Below are 18,788 nucleotides of genomic sequence, written 5' to 3' on the forward strand. Positions count from 1 at the left end.
TCTCTGACCTAACACAGAAGCTGTTACACAGCAATTATAGTGGAGGATAAACGAAACCATACAAATGTTGACTGGCTTGTTTTTACGACCTTAATTTCTGGTAGCCTATTTCTGAAATATACGAGTGAAAGCCAAACGAGAGCAAAGAATTATTTTTCGCTTTATAAAAACAAACAACGTCACATCTCAAGTTTTTCGCAGCTGTACGGATCCCGAATTCAAAGCTGAATATATAAATATAAATAAATGAATAAAAAACATACATGCGTTAATCACCACTGTGTGTGTGTGTGTGTGTGTGTGTGTGTGTGTGTGTGTGTGTGTGTGTGTGTGTGTGTGTGTGTGTGTGTGTGTGTGTGTGTGTGTGTGTGTGTGTGTGTGTGTGTGTGTGTGTGTGTGTGTGCAGCCGGCTCGACGCCTCGTGCCCCGGTGATCATGTGATGACGAGTCGTTGCTGGTGGAAACAGCTGGTAGTTTCTGTCAACGAGCGCTGCATCCAGCATGCAGCATGGGAGAGAATAAAAGTTAAACCCGAGTCGGAATTGGTCACATCTTCTTTATTTTGAAGGTCTGATGCTAGTGGTGTGTCGCTGGCTACCTCGTCCCGACAGTTTGGCCGAAGTAGAGCAGAACGCGGCTTGTTATTAGCCTGTCTCGTCGGCATCCACTGTAACCGGCGGCTAACACCTGCTAGCTTGCAGACTTGATTGGCAAGTCTGTAAAGTCGAATAACTAGGCGCCACTCTGTTGTCACCGTTTTTGCCTCGACTATTTATTTGCTAACCGTCAGGACCGGGGTCTTGGTTCTGTCAACATGGCTCACGTCCATTACAAATTCTCCTCTAAACTAAAATACGACACGATGGTGTTCGACGGCCTCAACATCACGCTGAAAGACCTGAAGAGGCAGATCATGGACCGGGAGAAACTTCGAGCCGCCGACTGCGACCTGCAGATCACCAACGCGCAGACGAAGGAAGGTAATTTGACGCCTCGGTAGACGGGTGGATCAACCGTTCTTTAATGGGTTGGGGGGGGGGGGGGGAATGGGTTTGGGTTCGGTTTAGTCGGTCTGGATCCACGTGGTTCTTAAGTGACAGCTGGTGGGTTACTGTGGTCCGAGGGTTGCGTCACCTGGGTCTGGATGAGGGCAGAAGCTTGTGGGTAGAGAGTCACGCCATGGCGATGGTCCTAATGCATTGAAACCTTTGCCACGACCACTCTTTATTCAATAAGTTAACGTTTGGATAAGTAGCCTGTTACTCGTGTGATAACAAATAGTCCCTTGTCCAAAAATAGCGTGTGTTTCCCTGATAATGTTGGATCGTCCAAACGTAGTAAAAGCTGTGGCTATATGATAAACAAAATAATTAATTTGTATTCACTTCTTGGTAGAACAATCTAAATTGCATATTTGTATTGTAAAGATAATTTAAAATATACATTGTTATAATGTTTATGTAGGCCTAGACAAAAGGGTTTAGAATAACAATGAACACATAATATTGTGCAGTGAGAATTATAAGCTGTCCCTTTCATTTTTATGTTCCTTATTGTTATGGCTTATTCATGCGAAACGCATGTTTGTCATTCAACTAAATCTTTTCATATCCATATTCCCCAAGTCATTAAGAAGCAATGGAGCCCTACGCTAAATGAGGGCTTTGTTCAACTAAAACACTATAAAGCCTTTTTTTAGATATGTACTGCCTCTCCATCTCCCCTCAGAGTACAAAGATGACGAGGATCTCATCGCTAAGAACTCCTCTATTATTGTGAGGAGAATCCCTATGGTGGGTGTCAAGTCATCGGGGAGCAAGACGACGTCCAAGACGATGTCCAAGACCACGTAAGTGTCAACTGCTAAGTCTGTATTGTATGCTACTCACAAATTGTCACCAATGTTTCTGAGCAATTCAGTTCATTCATGGTTCCGTTCATTATTTTTGATGGGAAATGTATCATAAACATGAATTGTAGTGAAATGGTTGACTGTTAACAGCTGTGAGATGATAATAATAATAATAAAAAAATATATGTATCATTTTTTACTACTTTCCTGGAATTATCATGCATCCAATTTGCATGGCTTGGTTTGCAGTAGACTGCTCAATCCATGTAGAGGCTTGCACACTGCCCCAACAAACCCCAACACCCAACTTCCCAATGTTGGCCAACACCGGTTTAACATATTCTCCTAAAATAAAACTTCTGCTGACAACAGCCAATACTGGTTACGGAATACTGGCCTTAGGTGGGTGTTTGTCGGGGCCTGTGTTCGGGCACGTTAAGGTGTCAGTTAAAAATCAATCATGTCTCAATTAGCTAATCTCCCTTTAAAACCCTACGTCCGTAACGTCAGCATCAGCTTTCAGGTCGACGTTTAATCAACGGATGTAGTAATGTTCCTGTGATGCATAAACCGCGAATCATTCCGAGAGAGTAGGTATGGAACTGATCACGGTAGATTAAACTAAACGATTAAGCTAGAATGAACGATATAGGATGAAAGGTAGTACTTCCTCATGTGGGAGTTGAATATCTGGTTTACTCTTTTGAGGTTATATTAATGTAGAGTATAAAGTGGTATATTCTTACCAGAAAATTTGCATTTAATTATGTCTCCTCATTCTGTTTTCAAACTAGTAAATATACTCTTCACTATTCTAAAGGCCACTCTATGCCCTCTCTGCAAAACAATACCATTTTAACTGGAAGCATTAAAACAAGGTTTCGGGCCATATGTTATAAGTAGAGCTGTCAGTTAAACGCGTTATTAACGGCGTTAACGCAAACCAAATTTAACGGCGTTAATTTTTTTATCGCGCGATTAACGCAATTATTTTATTAAAAAAAATAATAATAATAATATTTTTTTTTTCTTTGGCTCAAAACAAAGAAGCAGTAGCCTGACTGCTATGTTCAAATTACATTTGTTCAAAGCAGTCGTTTAATTGCACTATAGGCTCTTTTTTTGTATCGTCCTGTTTTGATCAGTGTATATGCCAATGTTGTTATCAATAAAAAATCATTTGCACAAGGCAAGCCGATGCACTTCACCATGTTGATAAGAGAATTAAAATGAGAAGAATTATGGGACAAAAAAATCAAGGGATATTTAGCATAGAAAAAGAATTTGCGATTAATTAGAGTTAACTATGACATTAATGCGATTAATCACGATTAAATATTTTAATTCTGACAGCTCTAGTTATAAGCAATTCCGTCCTAAGCATTTGAAACACAAGGCTTATCTTTTATTGGGTTCAGTTAACCAAACAATCATTACGGAATTCAAAGTCTGAGTGATTTTGCTGAGCAAACGGAAACGCCTCTCGCAGTGAAACTAACAGGTGTAGAACCGCGAGCGGAAACCATCGAGATAGTTTCAGCCCGAGGCACAGCTTGATGAATCTGTTATGATCACCCTGTAGGGAATCCACGGCAGGCTATTCACGCTATTCAGCAGTCAACCACAAACGCATTGAGTGTGCAGCAGTGCTTTCTTGCAGACTTGTGTTGACCTTAATCATTATAAATAAACCCTGTCTAGCCAACTGAACTGTTTATCTAAGGAACCACCCTTAAGCTTTATGTGTGTGTGTGGGGTGTGACTATAATCACCACTGTGAACATGATTTTGGATATTATATTACCAACCTGCATGCATGTTTGACAAACCACCGACATGCATGCAGGTTGGGTTTTTACGATCCACTAAATTTAAAAAATCATTGACATTAGCGTTGGGAAATAATCGAGTCTTGTCCAAACGGTATTCAATGTGATCCGTTGCCATTATTTAACATGGCATTGATGTGATTATACACAGTAGGCAGGGGTCTGCCTGACTCATACTGGTGCTCTTCTTTGCTGTTTCAGTGACCGTTCCGACAACCAATTTCACCACCAGGCCTTTGGGTCCACCAAAGCAGTATGTAACTCAGGACGCACCCTGAACCGCCTTTCTCAAATGCACTCACAAAGTGTGTGTGTGTGTGTGTGTGTGTGTGTGTGTGTGTGTGTGTGTGTGTGTGTGTGTGTGTGTGTGTGTGTGTGTGTGTGTGTGTGTGTGTGTGTGTGTGTGTGTGTGTGTACACACATGCAAACACACACCACCATTACATGAGTCACAACTTGCTGTTAGATGTATTATAGCCATTAGGGTTGGTTTTTTTCCAAGGAAAAGGCTATTGTTCTAACAATGGCCTAATTTCATAAAGCTTTGAAAACATATTGTTTTGTCTAGAAATAAAACATGTGTAATTTTTAAGTGAGATGAAAAATATGTTTCTTAATAAAACGTTTGCATTATTCTTAATTGTATTATGCTCTTTATTTTTCCCGTCAAAGGTGGTTTGTGACCACAGAGAATGTCCCTGTTATGCAAACTCACAATCTCTGTGTAAAGAGGGTGAGGTGGGGGGTGTGTTTGAAAAGTAACGGGCTGGGGGGGACATTATCATGTCGCACTCTACCTCCCAGATGGGCAAAGCCAACTGTCGAGTTAGCTTTCAGATATGAGTTGGCTACTTGGGAATTCACCGTCAAATTTGATGACGCAGGTGCGGGCTTCTGTCTGACCCCATAGTTTCTAGAAACTGAAAATAGAAACCGAAAGTTCATGTATTCATGTTCATGGTTTAATCAATTTGAATGTGTTTTCGATTGTGGTCTTTTTTTTACCACTTGCATGTGCCCAAACCTTCCCTTATTTGGAACCAAACATGTGACCTAGTTTTTTTCCATCCAATACACTTACTGGATGAATGGCTTGAGTCTATCCTTGACTAATGTTGTGTCCTTCCAACAGATGGATAACCAGAGTTTTTCCAGATCCCTCACCCTTCTCTCCCAGGTATACTCTTCAGTTCTGTTTATGACTTCTTATTTGCCAGTGACATAAATCGATGCACATAGAATTATACCATATAGGATTTTAGTAGCTTATGATTTGTACTTTGCGAGGTACTGTTGAAAAAAAAGACAACATTTGAGTGTCTAATCTTATTCTCTATAGAGAAATTTCAAATAAAGCACATTTAGGAAAATAGCTCAACAGCATTTACATTAGACTTGCTCAAATTACTTGGCTGTGTGTTTTTACATGTTTTGACTGGTTCAAATAAAGTTGAATTTTGATTATTGTTCACTTTTTGATTATTGTTCTACAGCATGATTGCATGCTTTTCTTTAGTCAGTTTGCGGAGCAAAGTTGTATTCAATATTTGTTGTCTTGAAAATGTAATATTATAACCAACTCTTACTTCTTCACGTTGAGTATGGATTAAAGGGCCCCGATTAACCACCGAGTGTGATTAGTGATAACAAGCCTTTTGAAAATCTGCCTTTTGCTGTGCCTTGGCGACATCAGTGGACCCAGTGGACTGTAGCTAATGTTGCTGATCTATTCATCATACATCTAGGTGACAACTCCCACTTGTGAAGTCACTAAAACACATAGAAAGGCAGAATTTCAAACGGCTTGTAATGGCTAATCACACTCAATCCTAATGGCTTAATAGGAACCCTTTGAACAATTTATCTTGTAACCTGTAATACTCAATTGGGGTATTAAAAAAGTGAAAAGGAGAACGTGGACACTGCTTCAATGCCCTCATTTTTATTGTAGAAAGTCGACATGCATAAAAGGCGATAAATCTGGTTGTCTCAATCAGCTTGGGGAGGCGTGGGCCCTTTAGTGACCCTCATTTCACACATGTGACCCCCCCCCCTCCCTTACCCCATCCCAACACGTGTGCGCACACACACAGACCTGCAATCTGGCCAACGCAAACGCGTCTGAAGAGGACAAAATCCAAGCCATGATGTCCCAGTCCACCCATGAATACGACCCTATGAAGTAAGTCCGGCCCTCCCATTCAAACCGTGAAAACAATCGTGTTGGTATCATGTTAGCTATGTTGTGTCTGTGGACTGCTCGTCTTCATAAGTTGTCTGGTATAATGGTTAACTCATTTTTCACATCATACCTCTACCTTGTGTCACACCCGGTTTCTTTTTCCTCATCCACAAAATGGTTTTTGCCGTCTTTTATTAATTTGTACCTTTTTCGACTTGGATGCGTTTCTCTTCCCCATCTGTGTGAAGTTATGTGAAGAAGCACGGCCCTCCTCCACCAAACTACACCTGTTTCCGATGTGGGATGAATGGTCACCACATCAGAAACTGCCCCACCAATGGGGTGAGAGCACGACGGGTTTAGTGTGTGTGTGTGTGTGTGTGTGTGTGTGTGCGCGTGCGTGTGTGTGAAGAGAGCCAGATAGTTTGAGAGCACTTCAAGGGGGTTGATCATGTGTGTGTGTGCCTCCCCTTGCTTAGGACAAGACCTTTGAGTCCCTGCCCAAGATCAAGAAGAGCACGGGCATCCCTCGCTCTTTCATGGTGGAAGTGGACGACCCCAACATCAAGGGGGCCATGCTGACCCACTGCGGTCGATACGCAATTCCCACTATAGACGCGTGAGTACCACCGCCGACGTCCTGCACTCTGTAGCGCGTTGCATGTTCTTACCTGGCTCCAGACCGTGATCGGGTTTCTCTTGGGTTAGGGGACGATGCGACAGACAGACGGACACATGCAGCTGTTTCTAGAGAGTAGTGTGTGTTTCCCGTGAATTAGTATTAAAGCTGTTCCAAAACCAAACTAGGTTTCACTCATGTTTTTATTAATTTGCATGAATCCGTATCGTGCTATAAGTAATAATGCGTTCGGGGTTTGTCAGGTTTATAAACTGTGACACAACATCCATCAACCAAGGGTTGAATTTGCGTGAATTTCCCGTGGGAGCTCATCGTTGTTGTCTGTCCGTGTGTGTGCCGGTGTGGCTGCGCCGGTCCCCCAGCGAGGCCTATGCCAAGGGGAAGAAGGAGAGGCCTCCGTTCGCGCCGCCCCTGCCCCCGGCCGCGGGCGCCGGTGGGGAGGAGAAGAAGGAGGAGGAGGAGGCGGTCCCCACGGAGCTGCTGTGTCTCATCTGCAGGGAGATGCTCCACGACGCCGTCCTCATCCCCTGCTGTGGAAACAGCTACTGTGATGACTGTGAGTACCTGGCAACCGGCCACGCCCCACACATACACAGATACAGACATGTACAGAAAAACAAACATGCACACGCACAAATGCACACACACGCACACATACATACAGAAAAGCGCACACACACAGCACACGCACACATCCTACGTGTAGATCCATGTGTGTGTTTTTCTCGTCTGTGTTGCACTTCATGCCATTTTGTTAATGTATATCTGTCTTCTGTTGTCCTTTTAAGTTGGATGTACTCTTTGCACATGTTTTTCCATTAAAGATTTCTTTCCAATGTATTGCACCAATAAAATGTGTACATTTTCACAAGGTCAATAAAATTCTGATTCTAAAATTGTATGGGTTTAACATTTTGTTTGATTGTGCATTGACACACACACTCACACAATCTTATGATGTGATTTGTCACTGATGTAAATGCTAGCACTTTTTTTAATAAACACATTATCATAAAGTTGTGGAAGCAGGGGAGTTGTCTTAAAACGTAGATGATATTGTGAGATCGCCTAGCTCAGCGTCAGCCATATAACTCCTATATTGTATTTTAATTACTGGACAGCCAAGCTTCACACACAGATATCATGAAGAGATCATCAAATGAATACATACTGCACATGTATGTACAACTGTGTTAACTTGCATATTTCAGATTTACAATACAAACTTTAATTGTCTTCCAACGTGGATTATAGTAGTCCTATTGACACACATGTGCGTGCATATCTGGACAAGCTGAGACTAGTCCTTCAGTATCAATCGGTACATTTGAACACACACTCACTCACTCGGTCTTCCTCTCCCCTCCCGGTTTTCCTTTCTCTCCCTCTCCATCTTCTCTCTCTCCGTCGCTGTGCTACTCAGGCATCCGCAGTGCCTTGCTGGAGTCAGACGAGCACGTCTGCCCCACCTGCGCAAAGGTGGACGTCTCTCCAGACACCCTGGTAGCCAATAAGTTCCTCCGACAGGTGAGAGCAGGGGAAGCCAGGCTTACTGGACAGGAGCACGGCCTTGGGGGCTAGATGATGGGGTTCAGTAGACTGATCGAGCTTCTTGATGAGGAGCTCTGATGTTTTTATATCGCGTCGGGATCGCTGCATTAAGTTGAAAACAAAAGGTCTCCTTTTAGGAGTGTTTTAAGTGCATTTCATTCCACTAACAATTGAATGAAAACGATCGATGTCCTGGTCGTTGCCTAAAATAAATATTACTGCAACGTTTCTTCCAGTTTGCCGTCCATTTTCCTCTATATTAGGCTTTAATGTGATTTTATTGTTCAATACTATAAGCACTCATGTGCATTAACATGCCATTACGTTCCATCCCTTCTTATTTCATGTATGATCTCTAACATGCTTATTTCCAAATAGACCTGTGAAGTTCCTTCATGCAAATTCAGATTATTCCCATTTGGTATTGATTTATCTCTATCAATGTTGTCCGTTGAAGCACTTTTTAAACAGTTTAAAATACATCATAAAGTAAGTTCTGACTAATTATCATCTCCATATAGGGTTGCCTGCCTATGGCCATCCCTGAGTCAGATCCCTAACCCCAACCTGCTCTCTAACAGACGAGCGGATTGGGGTTAAAGCGTCTCTTCCCATCCATCTTTCCCCACAGGCGGTGAACAGCTTCAACAACGAGCTGGGCAACCAGAACAGCCTGGCCACACCGGGACCCAGCGCCCCGACGTCCCAGACGTCAAACCCCAGCCCCAGCCCGGCCCCCAATCTCCCTCCCCCCGTCTCTGCCACCCAGACCCGCCCCAAGACGCCCTACCAGCAAACACGCCACCAGCAGGTTGGAGCTTAGGAAGATCTTAAAGCTTTCTGACTCCCAAGTTAATCATAGAGTCTACTGGCTACTGGCGTGGCATAACACTGTGGCGTTCCATTGTTTCGATAACAGTTGCGTGAGCACCAGTCTACAACACCCGCCTTTATTGTGAAAATATCGCGTTTTGCTTACCAATTAGATGATGAAAGGATTTTCAGGGTTTAAGACTGGTTGTGCGATGGTGTTTCTGTCGATTGATTCGGTCTCTTCTTAGGACCCTCTGATGTCCCGGCCACCGCCTGCACACACCCCGCCATTGGCTCAACCGAACACGCCGTCTCCCGTAGCAACGGCCCCCTCATCTGCCTCCAGCACTCCGGTCAACTCTCCGCCGCGTCCGCAGAACCAGCCGGACGTGCCCGGCAGCACGTACGTCCACACGCGGCCGTACCTGGTCACACAGCGGGCGCCCACATGTTTGCACAACCTCGCATTAGATGAAGCTTCTGAGCTCCGAGAGGACTGCTACGCAGTCATAGTTGTTCACATGCCTGCCTGTGTATGTTTCACCTTCTTACCTCGTGCGTAGACGGTTGTTATTCGTCGCTGTGCGTAGTGACATTGGATCAAGAAGAGCAGGGCTCTCCAACCAGGGCTCCGGGTACCTTAGAGGGCAGCGTTCCCGGGCATGATGTCGTGGCAGAGTGCTGAACAGATATTTAATCCCAGATCTGTTCCGTTTAAAAACGGGTGATCGGGACTACTTGGAGCGATCTAGATTTAGATATAATTCACAACGTCAAATATGACTTGATTTAATTTTGCGAAACATGAAGTGTGGATAGTAGTACCTGATCATTGGAGATAAATAAACACAAAGGCTGCTGCATTCTATTGCCGATATGATACCAAATGGTCATAGTATTGCAGGACAACATTAGTGGTCGTGTGGATGAAGGGATGAGAGTGTAAATGATGGGGTGAGGTACGGTGGACCAAAAAGGTGTGTTCTGTCTTCATCCTCCAGGGAGGCCGAGGCCGAGGTTTCTGTTGATGCAGCCGAGGCCTCCATCCCCTCTGGGTCCTCCTCCCCTGTGGAGGCACCACCACTGATGGCCCCGGTACACACACACACACACGCACACACACACACACACAGCCTGTGCGCGCGCGCGCAGGCTGAATATAAATATAAAGATGTTGATCAAAATATGTACCATTGTAAAAGATAGATCAAACCTTTATTGCCCCAAGGGGAATTAGTCTTGCACTTTAGAGCATAAGCACATGTCAGCACAAAGCCGTTCACATACAGACTCAGACAATGAGAGACTTACACAGAACACAGAATGACACAATAATAATAACAGACATTATGAAAAGATAAAGACTAAACATTCAAAGTGCATAATGCATACTTCAGGGTGGCTCTCTTAAACCTGTTAATCAACTCAATACTCCGAGGCACAAAATATGTCAGTGCTCTGTGTGTTTTAACACAAGGCATTCTATAGCGTAGACCCGAAAGGAGAAGGGAGTACTCAGGGAACAGGGGGTGAAACGGATCATCCAGTATCCTCAAGGCCAAATTAATTGTATTTTCATCAGTAATGTGTGCAATGCTTGTAATACTAACTACTTAATGATGCCTTAATCAATAAATGGAGAGCGAATCACACACAAACACACACACGGTATTAGGTATTGCTAGATTGAACTGTCATTACAGAGCCTGTAATAATCTTTGTGTGTGTGTGTGTGTGTGTGTGTGTGTGTGTGTGTGTGTGTGTGTGTGTGTGTGTGTGTGTGTGTGTGTGTGTGTGTGTGTGTGTGTGTGTGTGTGTGTGTGTGTGTGTTTTCTTACTAAGGGTTACCATGTTCCAGTGGCGGAAGACCGGGAGTCCATCAGCCCTAAAAATACACAAATGTCCCCAACATGTGAGTGACAGCAGGCCATACAAGAATTAGTAATGGCAGCATTAGCATTATATATCATTCTAGACAATGGCAAGCGACAACGTGTTATTCACTGTAAGTCGATGCTAAATGCGAGCTAATGCTTGCATTTGGAGTTTATTTGTTGTTTGCTAATTATATACCAGATCGTGTGGCCTCCTTTGTTGTCGGAGAAGGCAGTATGTCGACTAAGCATGTTTCCTGAATCTTTGATGACGTATCACGTTTGATCTGCTCGAGGTGTAAAGCACATTCGTTACATATCGTACCTTTAACGTGCTGACGGTGCGGGTGAATCCAATTACACAAATGATCAAATGTGATTTAAACGCTGTAATTCAGGACAACGAAATCGATCCAGTTTTGTGTGCAAGCATCCGAGAAGACGCTCTGTGCGTCAAGCTAATGTGGTATTATCTGTACTTCACTTACAGACCCAACAGTCCGACCCTCGGATCAGCCACCCGTCAAGGAGAGGTACGTGTGCGGTGATTCAGCCGGCGATTCAGAGGGCTTTTAGACACAAGCACCCTCTCCCTCAGAGCCCCCACCTGTACTCTCCCTCAGAGCCCCCACCTGTACTCTCCCTCAGAGCCCCCACCTCCATGTTTACTGACTCCCCCTCTCTCTCCCTCCCCCAGCTCCTCCACCTCCTCCGTTCCTGCCGTCGGCGGGGGTTGGCCCTACCCCAGAGAGGGCCCCGGCCCGCCCCTCCCACCCCCTCGACCCCCCTCCGGCCCCCCGCCCTCCGGCCCCCCTCCCTCCGGCCCCCCGCCCTCCGGCCCCCCTCCCTCCGGCCCCCCGCCCGCCGCTCCTCAGCGCTACCTCCCGCCACCCTCCCCCTTCCCCTCCATGCCCTTCCCCCCGTACCCGGGCTTCCCGCCGGGGTTCCCGTTCACGGCCCCTCCCTGGGCGCCCCCTGGCCTGCCGCCCGGCGTCTGCCCCACGGTGCCCCCTCCCCCCCTCCACCCCCCCGCTCTCCCCCCCTCCACCTGCTCCGCCTCCTCCTCCTCCTCCATCCCCCCCCTCATCCCCAAGGAGGAGATGTACCGACACCAGCAGCGGCGGCGGATGAAAGAGAGGTGAGCTCCGCCCGCTCCAGTCGCTGTCGTGTTGTTGTTCTTAGGGTGTACACCTTCATCCTTAAGTAAAGGCCCTTTTTCTAGGATACATTTGCATGACCCATAAGTACAACGTGTGTGTAAGTCCGGCCGAACCACCTCGAGGAACGCTTACCCATCATGGTACAGGCCAGCTCCGTGGGTATGGTTCAAACCCCCCCGTCGCCGTCGTCTCTTCCCCCAGCAGATCGTCGTCCGGCCGCGGGCCCACCAGAGACGGGCGGGGCCAGCAGAGGCCCCAGCCCGCCGTGGACGAGATGGGCGGGGACTTCGCCAAAGAGCTGCTGGAGTACCGGCGGATGCAGAGGCAGAGGAGGCGGTCCTACTCCAGGTCGGTCCACACCCTCCCCCCGGCATGTCCGCCGTCCTCTCCCATGTGTCTCGCTTAGTGGGCGTGGGACACTCTGAAGAGCCAGGCTGGGAATGGCTCTTCCCAGCCTGGCTCAGCTTCCTCACAGTGCGGCAGTATGCCCTCCCTCCAGTCCTCCTCCTCTGTAGCCTTCCACTGGCCATGCCCTGCATCCCTTCCCTCGGGAGAGGCAGCGTGGCAGAGCTCGTTCCTCGGGGATGAAGCACCTATCGCCCACGATGGCAGACAACCACACTACTCATCTTCAATGATTGAGCTAATGGCGACACTAAGGCTGCATCCGAATACCTAGTACATACTATTTCTGTCCAGTGTGTACTACTTGACCATACTACACTTGACTGTGTAGTACGGTGCGTAGAACGCTTCCGAACACCGCCGAAACTCCACCGGATGTTTGGAGATGACGTATCTCCCCCCAGATGGCGGCAAAATGTTCCTGTTTTCCGTCTTGTTATCGTTGCTATTAAATAAAAAATGTCTCTTTCTACGCGAATGGCTCTTGAAATGGATATCTCTGCTAGAAGGCGTCGTCGTCGGTCATCTCGTAGAGCGACTTACCGGCAGGTTATGATGTAAATATGTGGACATTTGGTAAGTCATTTTTTTGGAATAATAATACATTTACAGTTATTTGTTACTCTGTGAAAAAGACGATTGAAGTTAATTTTTCCTTTTTTATTGAACACACACACACGCACACACACACACAAATAAAAAGCCGCTGTTGGTGGTGTCGGGTCAGCCATCTCTTCTTCGTTTGTTACCAGACTCCGGTTGCATTGTGGGATAGCGTAGTGAGGTCCGTGGTTCACTTTGGCGGTAGTACGCATTCGGAATCGTCTTCCGTACTACAGAATGCGTACTGAGTATTCGGACGCGCTATATTTTTCGCATACTACAAAATGCATACTATATAGTATGCAAGTATGAGTATTCGGATGCAGCCTAAGTCTTAGTCTTTTGTCTCCCCTCTCCCCTCCAGCCATGCCGGGTCCCCCTGAGGACGGCCGGGCCCCGTTCTTGTTGGTCTGCCGTGTGGCCCTGGGGCTTGGGCCAGTCCAGGGTGTTAAACTGAGCATTTTAAAGGTTCAATGTTGTTTGAATGTAATAAGTGCTAGCTGTGGGCAGAAGGCCGGTTTCTTCCTCGTGTATAACCTCGGTGCACTGTAAGCGGGACAGAGTGTTTCATACGAACAGGACTCGGTTGTATTTATTCGCTGTCTCCCTTTGCTGTCGCTCTCTCCCAGGTCGCCTCAGAGGAGCTCCTCCGTCAGCCAGATGTCCTCTGACTCCTACTCCGCCTCCAGGAGCTACTCCAGGTCCCCCAGCAGGTCCCCGGGCCCCGCGCACTCCAGAGGCAGATCTAGGTCCAGATCTAGGTGCAGTTCTAGGTCCAGATCTAGGTGCAGATCTAGCTGCAGATCTAGGTCCAGATCTAGGTGCAGTTCTAGGTCCAGATCTAGGTGCAGATCTAGGTGTAGATCTAGGTGCAGATCTAGGTGCAGATCTAGGTGCAGATCTAGGTGCAGATCTAGGTGCAGATCTAGGTCCAGATCTAGGTGCAGTTCTAGGTGCAGTTCTAGGTGCAGATCTAGGTGCAGATCTAGGTGCAGATCTAGGTGCAGATCTAGGTGCAGATCTAGGTGCAGATCTAGGTCCAGTACTAGGTGCAGTTCTAGGTGCAGATCTAGGTGCAGATCTAGGTGGAGATCTAGGTGGAGATCTAGGTGCAGATCTAGGTGCAGATCTAGGTGCAGATCTAGGTCCAGATCTAGGTGCAGATCTAGGTGCAGATAAACGGGCCAAACGGAGGATCCTCAGCCAATGACGTCCTTTCCTTTCGTCTCCAGATCAAGGTCCCGCCCACGCCACAGACGGAGCTCCGCCCGTCGCCACGGCGACCGCTCCCATCACCACGGCTACAAGCGGTCCCGCTCCCCGACGCCGCCCTCGTCCTCCCCGTCCCGCCGCCGGAGGAGCCCCCAGACGCGGTCCAGGTCCCGCTCTCGGTCCCGGGGGTCCCGGCGGAAGGCGTCGCGCTGCCGCCACCACCGCCGCCGCGCCGGGAGTCACCACGATCACCACGGCGACCCAGGGCGGCGGGGCTCGCCGGCCTGCGACCGCCACCCGCAACTCGCGGGCTGCGACGCCCAGCGCTTCCGCCAGTGGGAGACGGAGTACCTGCAGTGGTACGACAAGTACTTTGGCAACTACACCGGGACGCCCCACCACCTCCAGCCGCCGCCCCTCCTGCCCACGCCCCGCCCCGCCTGCGGCCGCCCGGCGCCCAACCACCGCCCCGGCCGGCTCCCCGCCAAGAGGAGCCGCTCCCCCCCCCGACGGTCGCCCAACCGCAGCCCCTCCCCGGGCAGCGACGAGGACTCGGGCTCGCTGACCTACCAGCAGAGGTGCTCGGAGATGTTCGGGCACCAGGCGTCGTACCGGGAGGAGGCCGAGGACAGGGAGCCGGCCCCCCGCGCGCCGGCCTCCAGGGGTCCCGACGACCCGACGCACAAGAAGAAGAAGAGGAGGCGGAGCGAGAGGGAGCGGGCGGACGGGGGCGGGGCGGAGGAGGCCCCGCCTCTGGGCGCCTCCTTCTCCTCCTCGTCCGGTCGCGGCCGCTGGGACGGGGGGAGCAACCATGACAGCCCGGGTACCCCGCTACACAACCCGGGGGTCTGCAGCCGGGCGGAGCCAGGGGACGAGGCCTGGGACCGACCCTACGCTGGGACGCTGAGGGCCGACGGCGGAAGGGAGGGCCAGAGAGCCGATGGGGGGAGGGAGGGCCAGAGAGGCGATGGAGGGAGGGAGGGCCAGAGAGGCGATGGGGGGAGGGAGGGCCAGAGAGCCGATGGGGGGAGGGAGGGCCAGAGAGGCGATGGAGGGAGGGAGGGCCAGAGAGCCGATGGGGGGAGGGAGGGCCAGAGAGCCGATGGGGGGAGGGAGGGCCAGAGAGGCGATGGAGGGAGGGAGGGCCAGAGAGCCGATGGGGGGAGGGAGGGCCAGAGAGCCGATGGGGGGAGGGAGGGCCAGAGACATCCAGGCGATGAGGGAGTGTCCACAGAGCCCAGCCGCGCTCCAGAGGCGGGCAGACCAAAGCATGGCGAGCCACGCCCGGATCACTCCAGGTCGGGGAGGAAAAAGAGACAGGCAGAGGAGAGGAGCAGCGAGTCCCTGAGGAAGGACGTTCCTCTGGACGGCCGGCACCTCGACTCCTCGCACAGGAGCGAGAACGCAAAGTCAGGGCAGGACGGAGACGACCCGAGGCACGGGGGTAAACCGAACGCCGTCGAGAAGGAAGCGCCCCCCCGTGGAGCACCGACGGAGAACCCCCTCTGGGAAGGGGTGACGAAGGTGAGGAACCCCCAGAGGAAGACCATCAGCATCAACATCAACCTTACCCAGCTGGAGGAGGTCCAGAAGGTGGCTGAGTCTCACCCGACGGCCGGCAGCTCGGTCGAGGAAGAGCGAATGGACGCCGGAGATGAAAACGAGGACACGCCCATAGTGGAGGACGGGGAGGAAGTGGTGGACGACAACAGAGGAGTAAAACAACTGACCACCGTCCGGAGAGCCGCGGAGGCACCCGTTTGTGGAGGAGAGGCGATGAAGACGATGGAGAAGAAGAGGAGCAGGAGAGCTGATGGAGGCAAGGTATTGGAGGAGGAGGAGAAGGAGGAGTCGAGGGCAGGAGCGAGGAAGAGGCGGGGTGAGGAGCACGGGGAGGTGGGCGGGGAGAGGACCAAAGCCCCTGGAAGAAGAAGCCAAAGCACCTCAGCTCCCGGGGAAACGCCAATCCATGCTAGGTTAGTGACGCTGCACAGTGACCCCACAAAGAAACAGAACAGCTTCTGTTCATTTCAGTCACAGCTACTACAACTACCACACAGTATCTTGAGCGATATTTAAAATGTTCTTCCCTTCTGTACTTTCATTATTTACCTATGATGATGGATTTATCTTTCAGCATTAGGCTGAGCTGATTATGCTTATATTTTACCAGAATATTGTCCCTTTCCTCTTCAGATCTTCTAAATCCTTGAAAACAACTAGTAGTTGATAGTTGATCATCCCAGGGTTGGAGATCTTGAGCACTTTAATAGCAAATGAATTCCTTTGTAGAGATGACTCAAGAAGAGGCTTGGTCAGAGAGCTGGACCGTGGAGAGCTGGGCCCTAACGCTGCCTGGTTCTGTGTCTGTGTGTAGGAGGGATCGAAGCGAGGGCCGCCAGGACAGGAAGAGGAAGACCCTGGAGAACCACAGTAGCCAGGACGGCTTCCTCCACCCCGAGGACACGGCGGCCCCCGTGAAGGTGAGGACCCAGGGGCTCCACTCAGAACGCCGCTGATGTCATCAACTCGCAAATAATGTGTGGTCAACTCAACATTGTGATTGGCTCCGGTGGAGCAGATGGCTCGGCGAGACTCCGCCCCCGTTCTGACCCTGTCCCCTCTCCCCTCTCCCCTCTCCCCTCTCCCCTCTCCCCTCTCCCCTCTCCCCAGGTCCGCTCCAGGTGGGCGCCGCTGGAGGCGGGGGACGAGGGCCCCCCCGCGGGGAAGGAGGAGCCGGCGTCCGGCGAGGCTCGTCTACGCGACGCCCCCGCAGCGCCCGGCCCCGCCCCCGCCCCCGCCCCCGTCCCCGTCCCCGCGCCGACCAAGAGGACCGTCGCTAGAGACGGGGTCGCCCCGGAGGACGGGGCCAGAGCGCCGCGGGGGCGGGAGGCCGAGGGGGGGAGGGAGAGGGAGGCGGGCAGGGGGAGGTCCGGGGGGGCGGGGGGAGGGGGAGGCGAGGGCGGCAGAGACCAGAGGAGGAGAACCACGGAGAGCGAGCGGGCGAGCGGCGGGACGGAGAAGAGAGGTCCCCACTCCTCCTCCTCCTCCTCCTCGCGGACCGCCGGCGGCGCGAGGGGCCGGGAGCCCGAGGACGGCGCCGCCGCCGGCCCCGGGCCGTCCCAGTCCCAGCCCTCGTCCCGCTCCTCCTCCTCCTCCTCGTCCTCGCTCTCCCAGCCCGACGGCGTTCCCCGCCCGCCGGCCGCCGCGGCGGGCGTCTCCGGCGCCGACGGCGGCGGGGGGAGTCGCGGGCGCCGTGACCCCGACGCCACGGCGTCCCGCCGTGACGGGAAGGCCCCCGCGGCCCGCCGGGACGCGCCCTCGGCCACGCCCCGGGACGGCGTGGCCGGGGAAGAACAACAACGGCCGCACCACCGCCGCCACCGCCACCATCATTCACCGCAGCATCGTCGTCACCGCGACGACCACCAGGAGCACCAGCCCGTCCGAGAGCAGAGGGACCCCCGCAGCCCGGCAGAGGGCCCCGAGAGGAGGGACCCGCGCCCCCCCTCCTCCCAGCGCCCCGGGGCGGACCCCCACGGCGCCGGGGCCGCACGGGGGCCGCCGGACAAGCCCCGGCTGGACGTGTTCTCCGGGGGGCGTAACGCTCTCCTGCGGCCCCGGAAGCCCATCGACATCAAGATCATCAGCGGGGCGTCGCTGTTCCAGCAGAACAGGGTCTAGGAGCCAATCACAGACCAGCTCCCTTAATAGGGGCGGGGTCATTAGTGTTTACAACAACAGCGCCCTCACATGGCGAGGAGCGGGATGATGATAGTATACGATACAATATGGGAACAACGCAAGGAAAAAAAAAAAGAGTTTTGTTTGAGAATGTGTTTGCCATGTGTAGGTGCAACTTTTTGTTGTTACTTTAGAAACCCGCTGCTTGTAGATTTTCGTGTTGAAGAATGTTGCAACGGAGAAGAAAAATGAACTAACAATCAGTAACAGGGAACCATTTGTTTACGGTTGGTTCTAACCAACTAGCCTTAGTTCTAGAGTGGGCTTGGCCTGTTTGTTTAATTTATATTGTAATTTATTTATTTTTTCATTTCTATTTTAACAATGCCAAGCTCATTTCCTCGCCTCCGCATTGGTGCCTTGATTGAAGCACTAGCCAAAATGATCCTTACTTGAATAACAGGACGGTGTGTATGTATTTATGGTGCAGATTTATTTACTCATGACGAACGTTTACTATTTATTTCTCTCAAAGTAGGTTTGGGATCGGCGGGACAGACGAAAGCGTTGTGCCCATGAATGGGGTAAGAATAATTCTTGACTGAGTAGCAGAGTGGGAAGCCCTTTGTAGTATGAAAGTTCATGTACTGTGATGTCAGCCGTCAAGCCTGATTTTGTGAGCGTCCGATACTGCAACATCACAGCTTTAATTGCCTTAAATATGTACGAGTAAATCTACATCGTTGTTCTCGATGGAGGGGACTTTGAGGTCCTGAAAGATTGCGTGGATTTTGCTGCTGTTATGAAATGTGCACTGTGAATTTATAATTTCTTTAACCCTCTGCCTACTATAATTTTGTGATTTTTTCGTTTAAAATCAAACACGCTGTGTGGATGGATAGCTTACCAAAATGTGTTGGACTCTTTCTTTCTGGTCAGAAATAAATACAAAATCTACCAACAATAATGATTTTTTGTGTTTT

General features: G+C 50.4%; 1 protein-coding gene across 1 annotated transcript; it reads left to right on the forward strand.

Moving 5' to 3' along the window:
- The first annotated feature begins 423 nt into the window (after window positions 1–423).
- On the forward strand, window positions 424–16,326 carry LOC115557281 (E3 ubiquitin-protein ligase RBBP6). Its single transcript, XM_030374977.1, has 20 exons — window positions 424–980; window positions 1,729–1,849; window positions 3,883–3,934; window positions 4,814–4,858; window positions 5,775–5,863; window positions 6,112–6,205; window positions 6,343–6,482; window positions 6,866–7,059; window positions 7,927–8,030; window positions 8,686–8,865; window positions 9,116–9,270; window positions 9,869–9,962; window positions 10,710–10,779; window positions 11,232–11,274; window positions 11,439–11,879; window positions 12,103–12,249; window positions 13,539–13,658; window positions 14,142–15,133; window positions 15,374–15,879; window positions 16,318–16,326. Exons 1-20 carry the CDS (start codon window positions 815–817, stop codon window positions 16,324–16,326), a joined length of 3,762 nt encoding a protein of 1,253 aa, XP_030230837.1. The 5' UTR covers window positions 424–814.
- The last annotated feature ends 2,462 nt before the right edge of the window (window positions 16,327–18,788 follow it).

This window comes from Gadus morhua, chromosome 2, assembly GCF_902167405.1.
Source record: "Gadus morhua chromosome 2, gadMor3.0, whole genome shotgun sequence".
Classification (NCBI taxonomy): Eukaryota; Metazoa; Chordata; class Actinopteri; order Gadiformes; family Gadidae; genus Gadus; species Gadus morhua.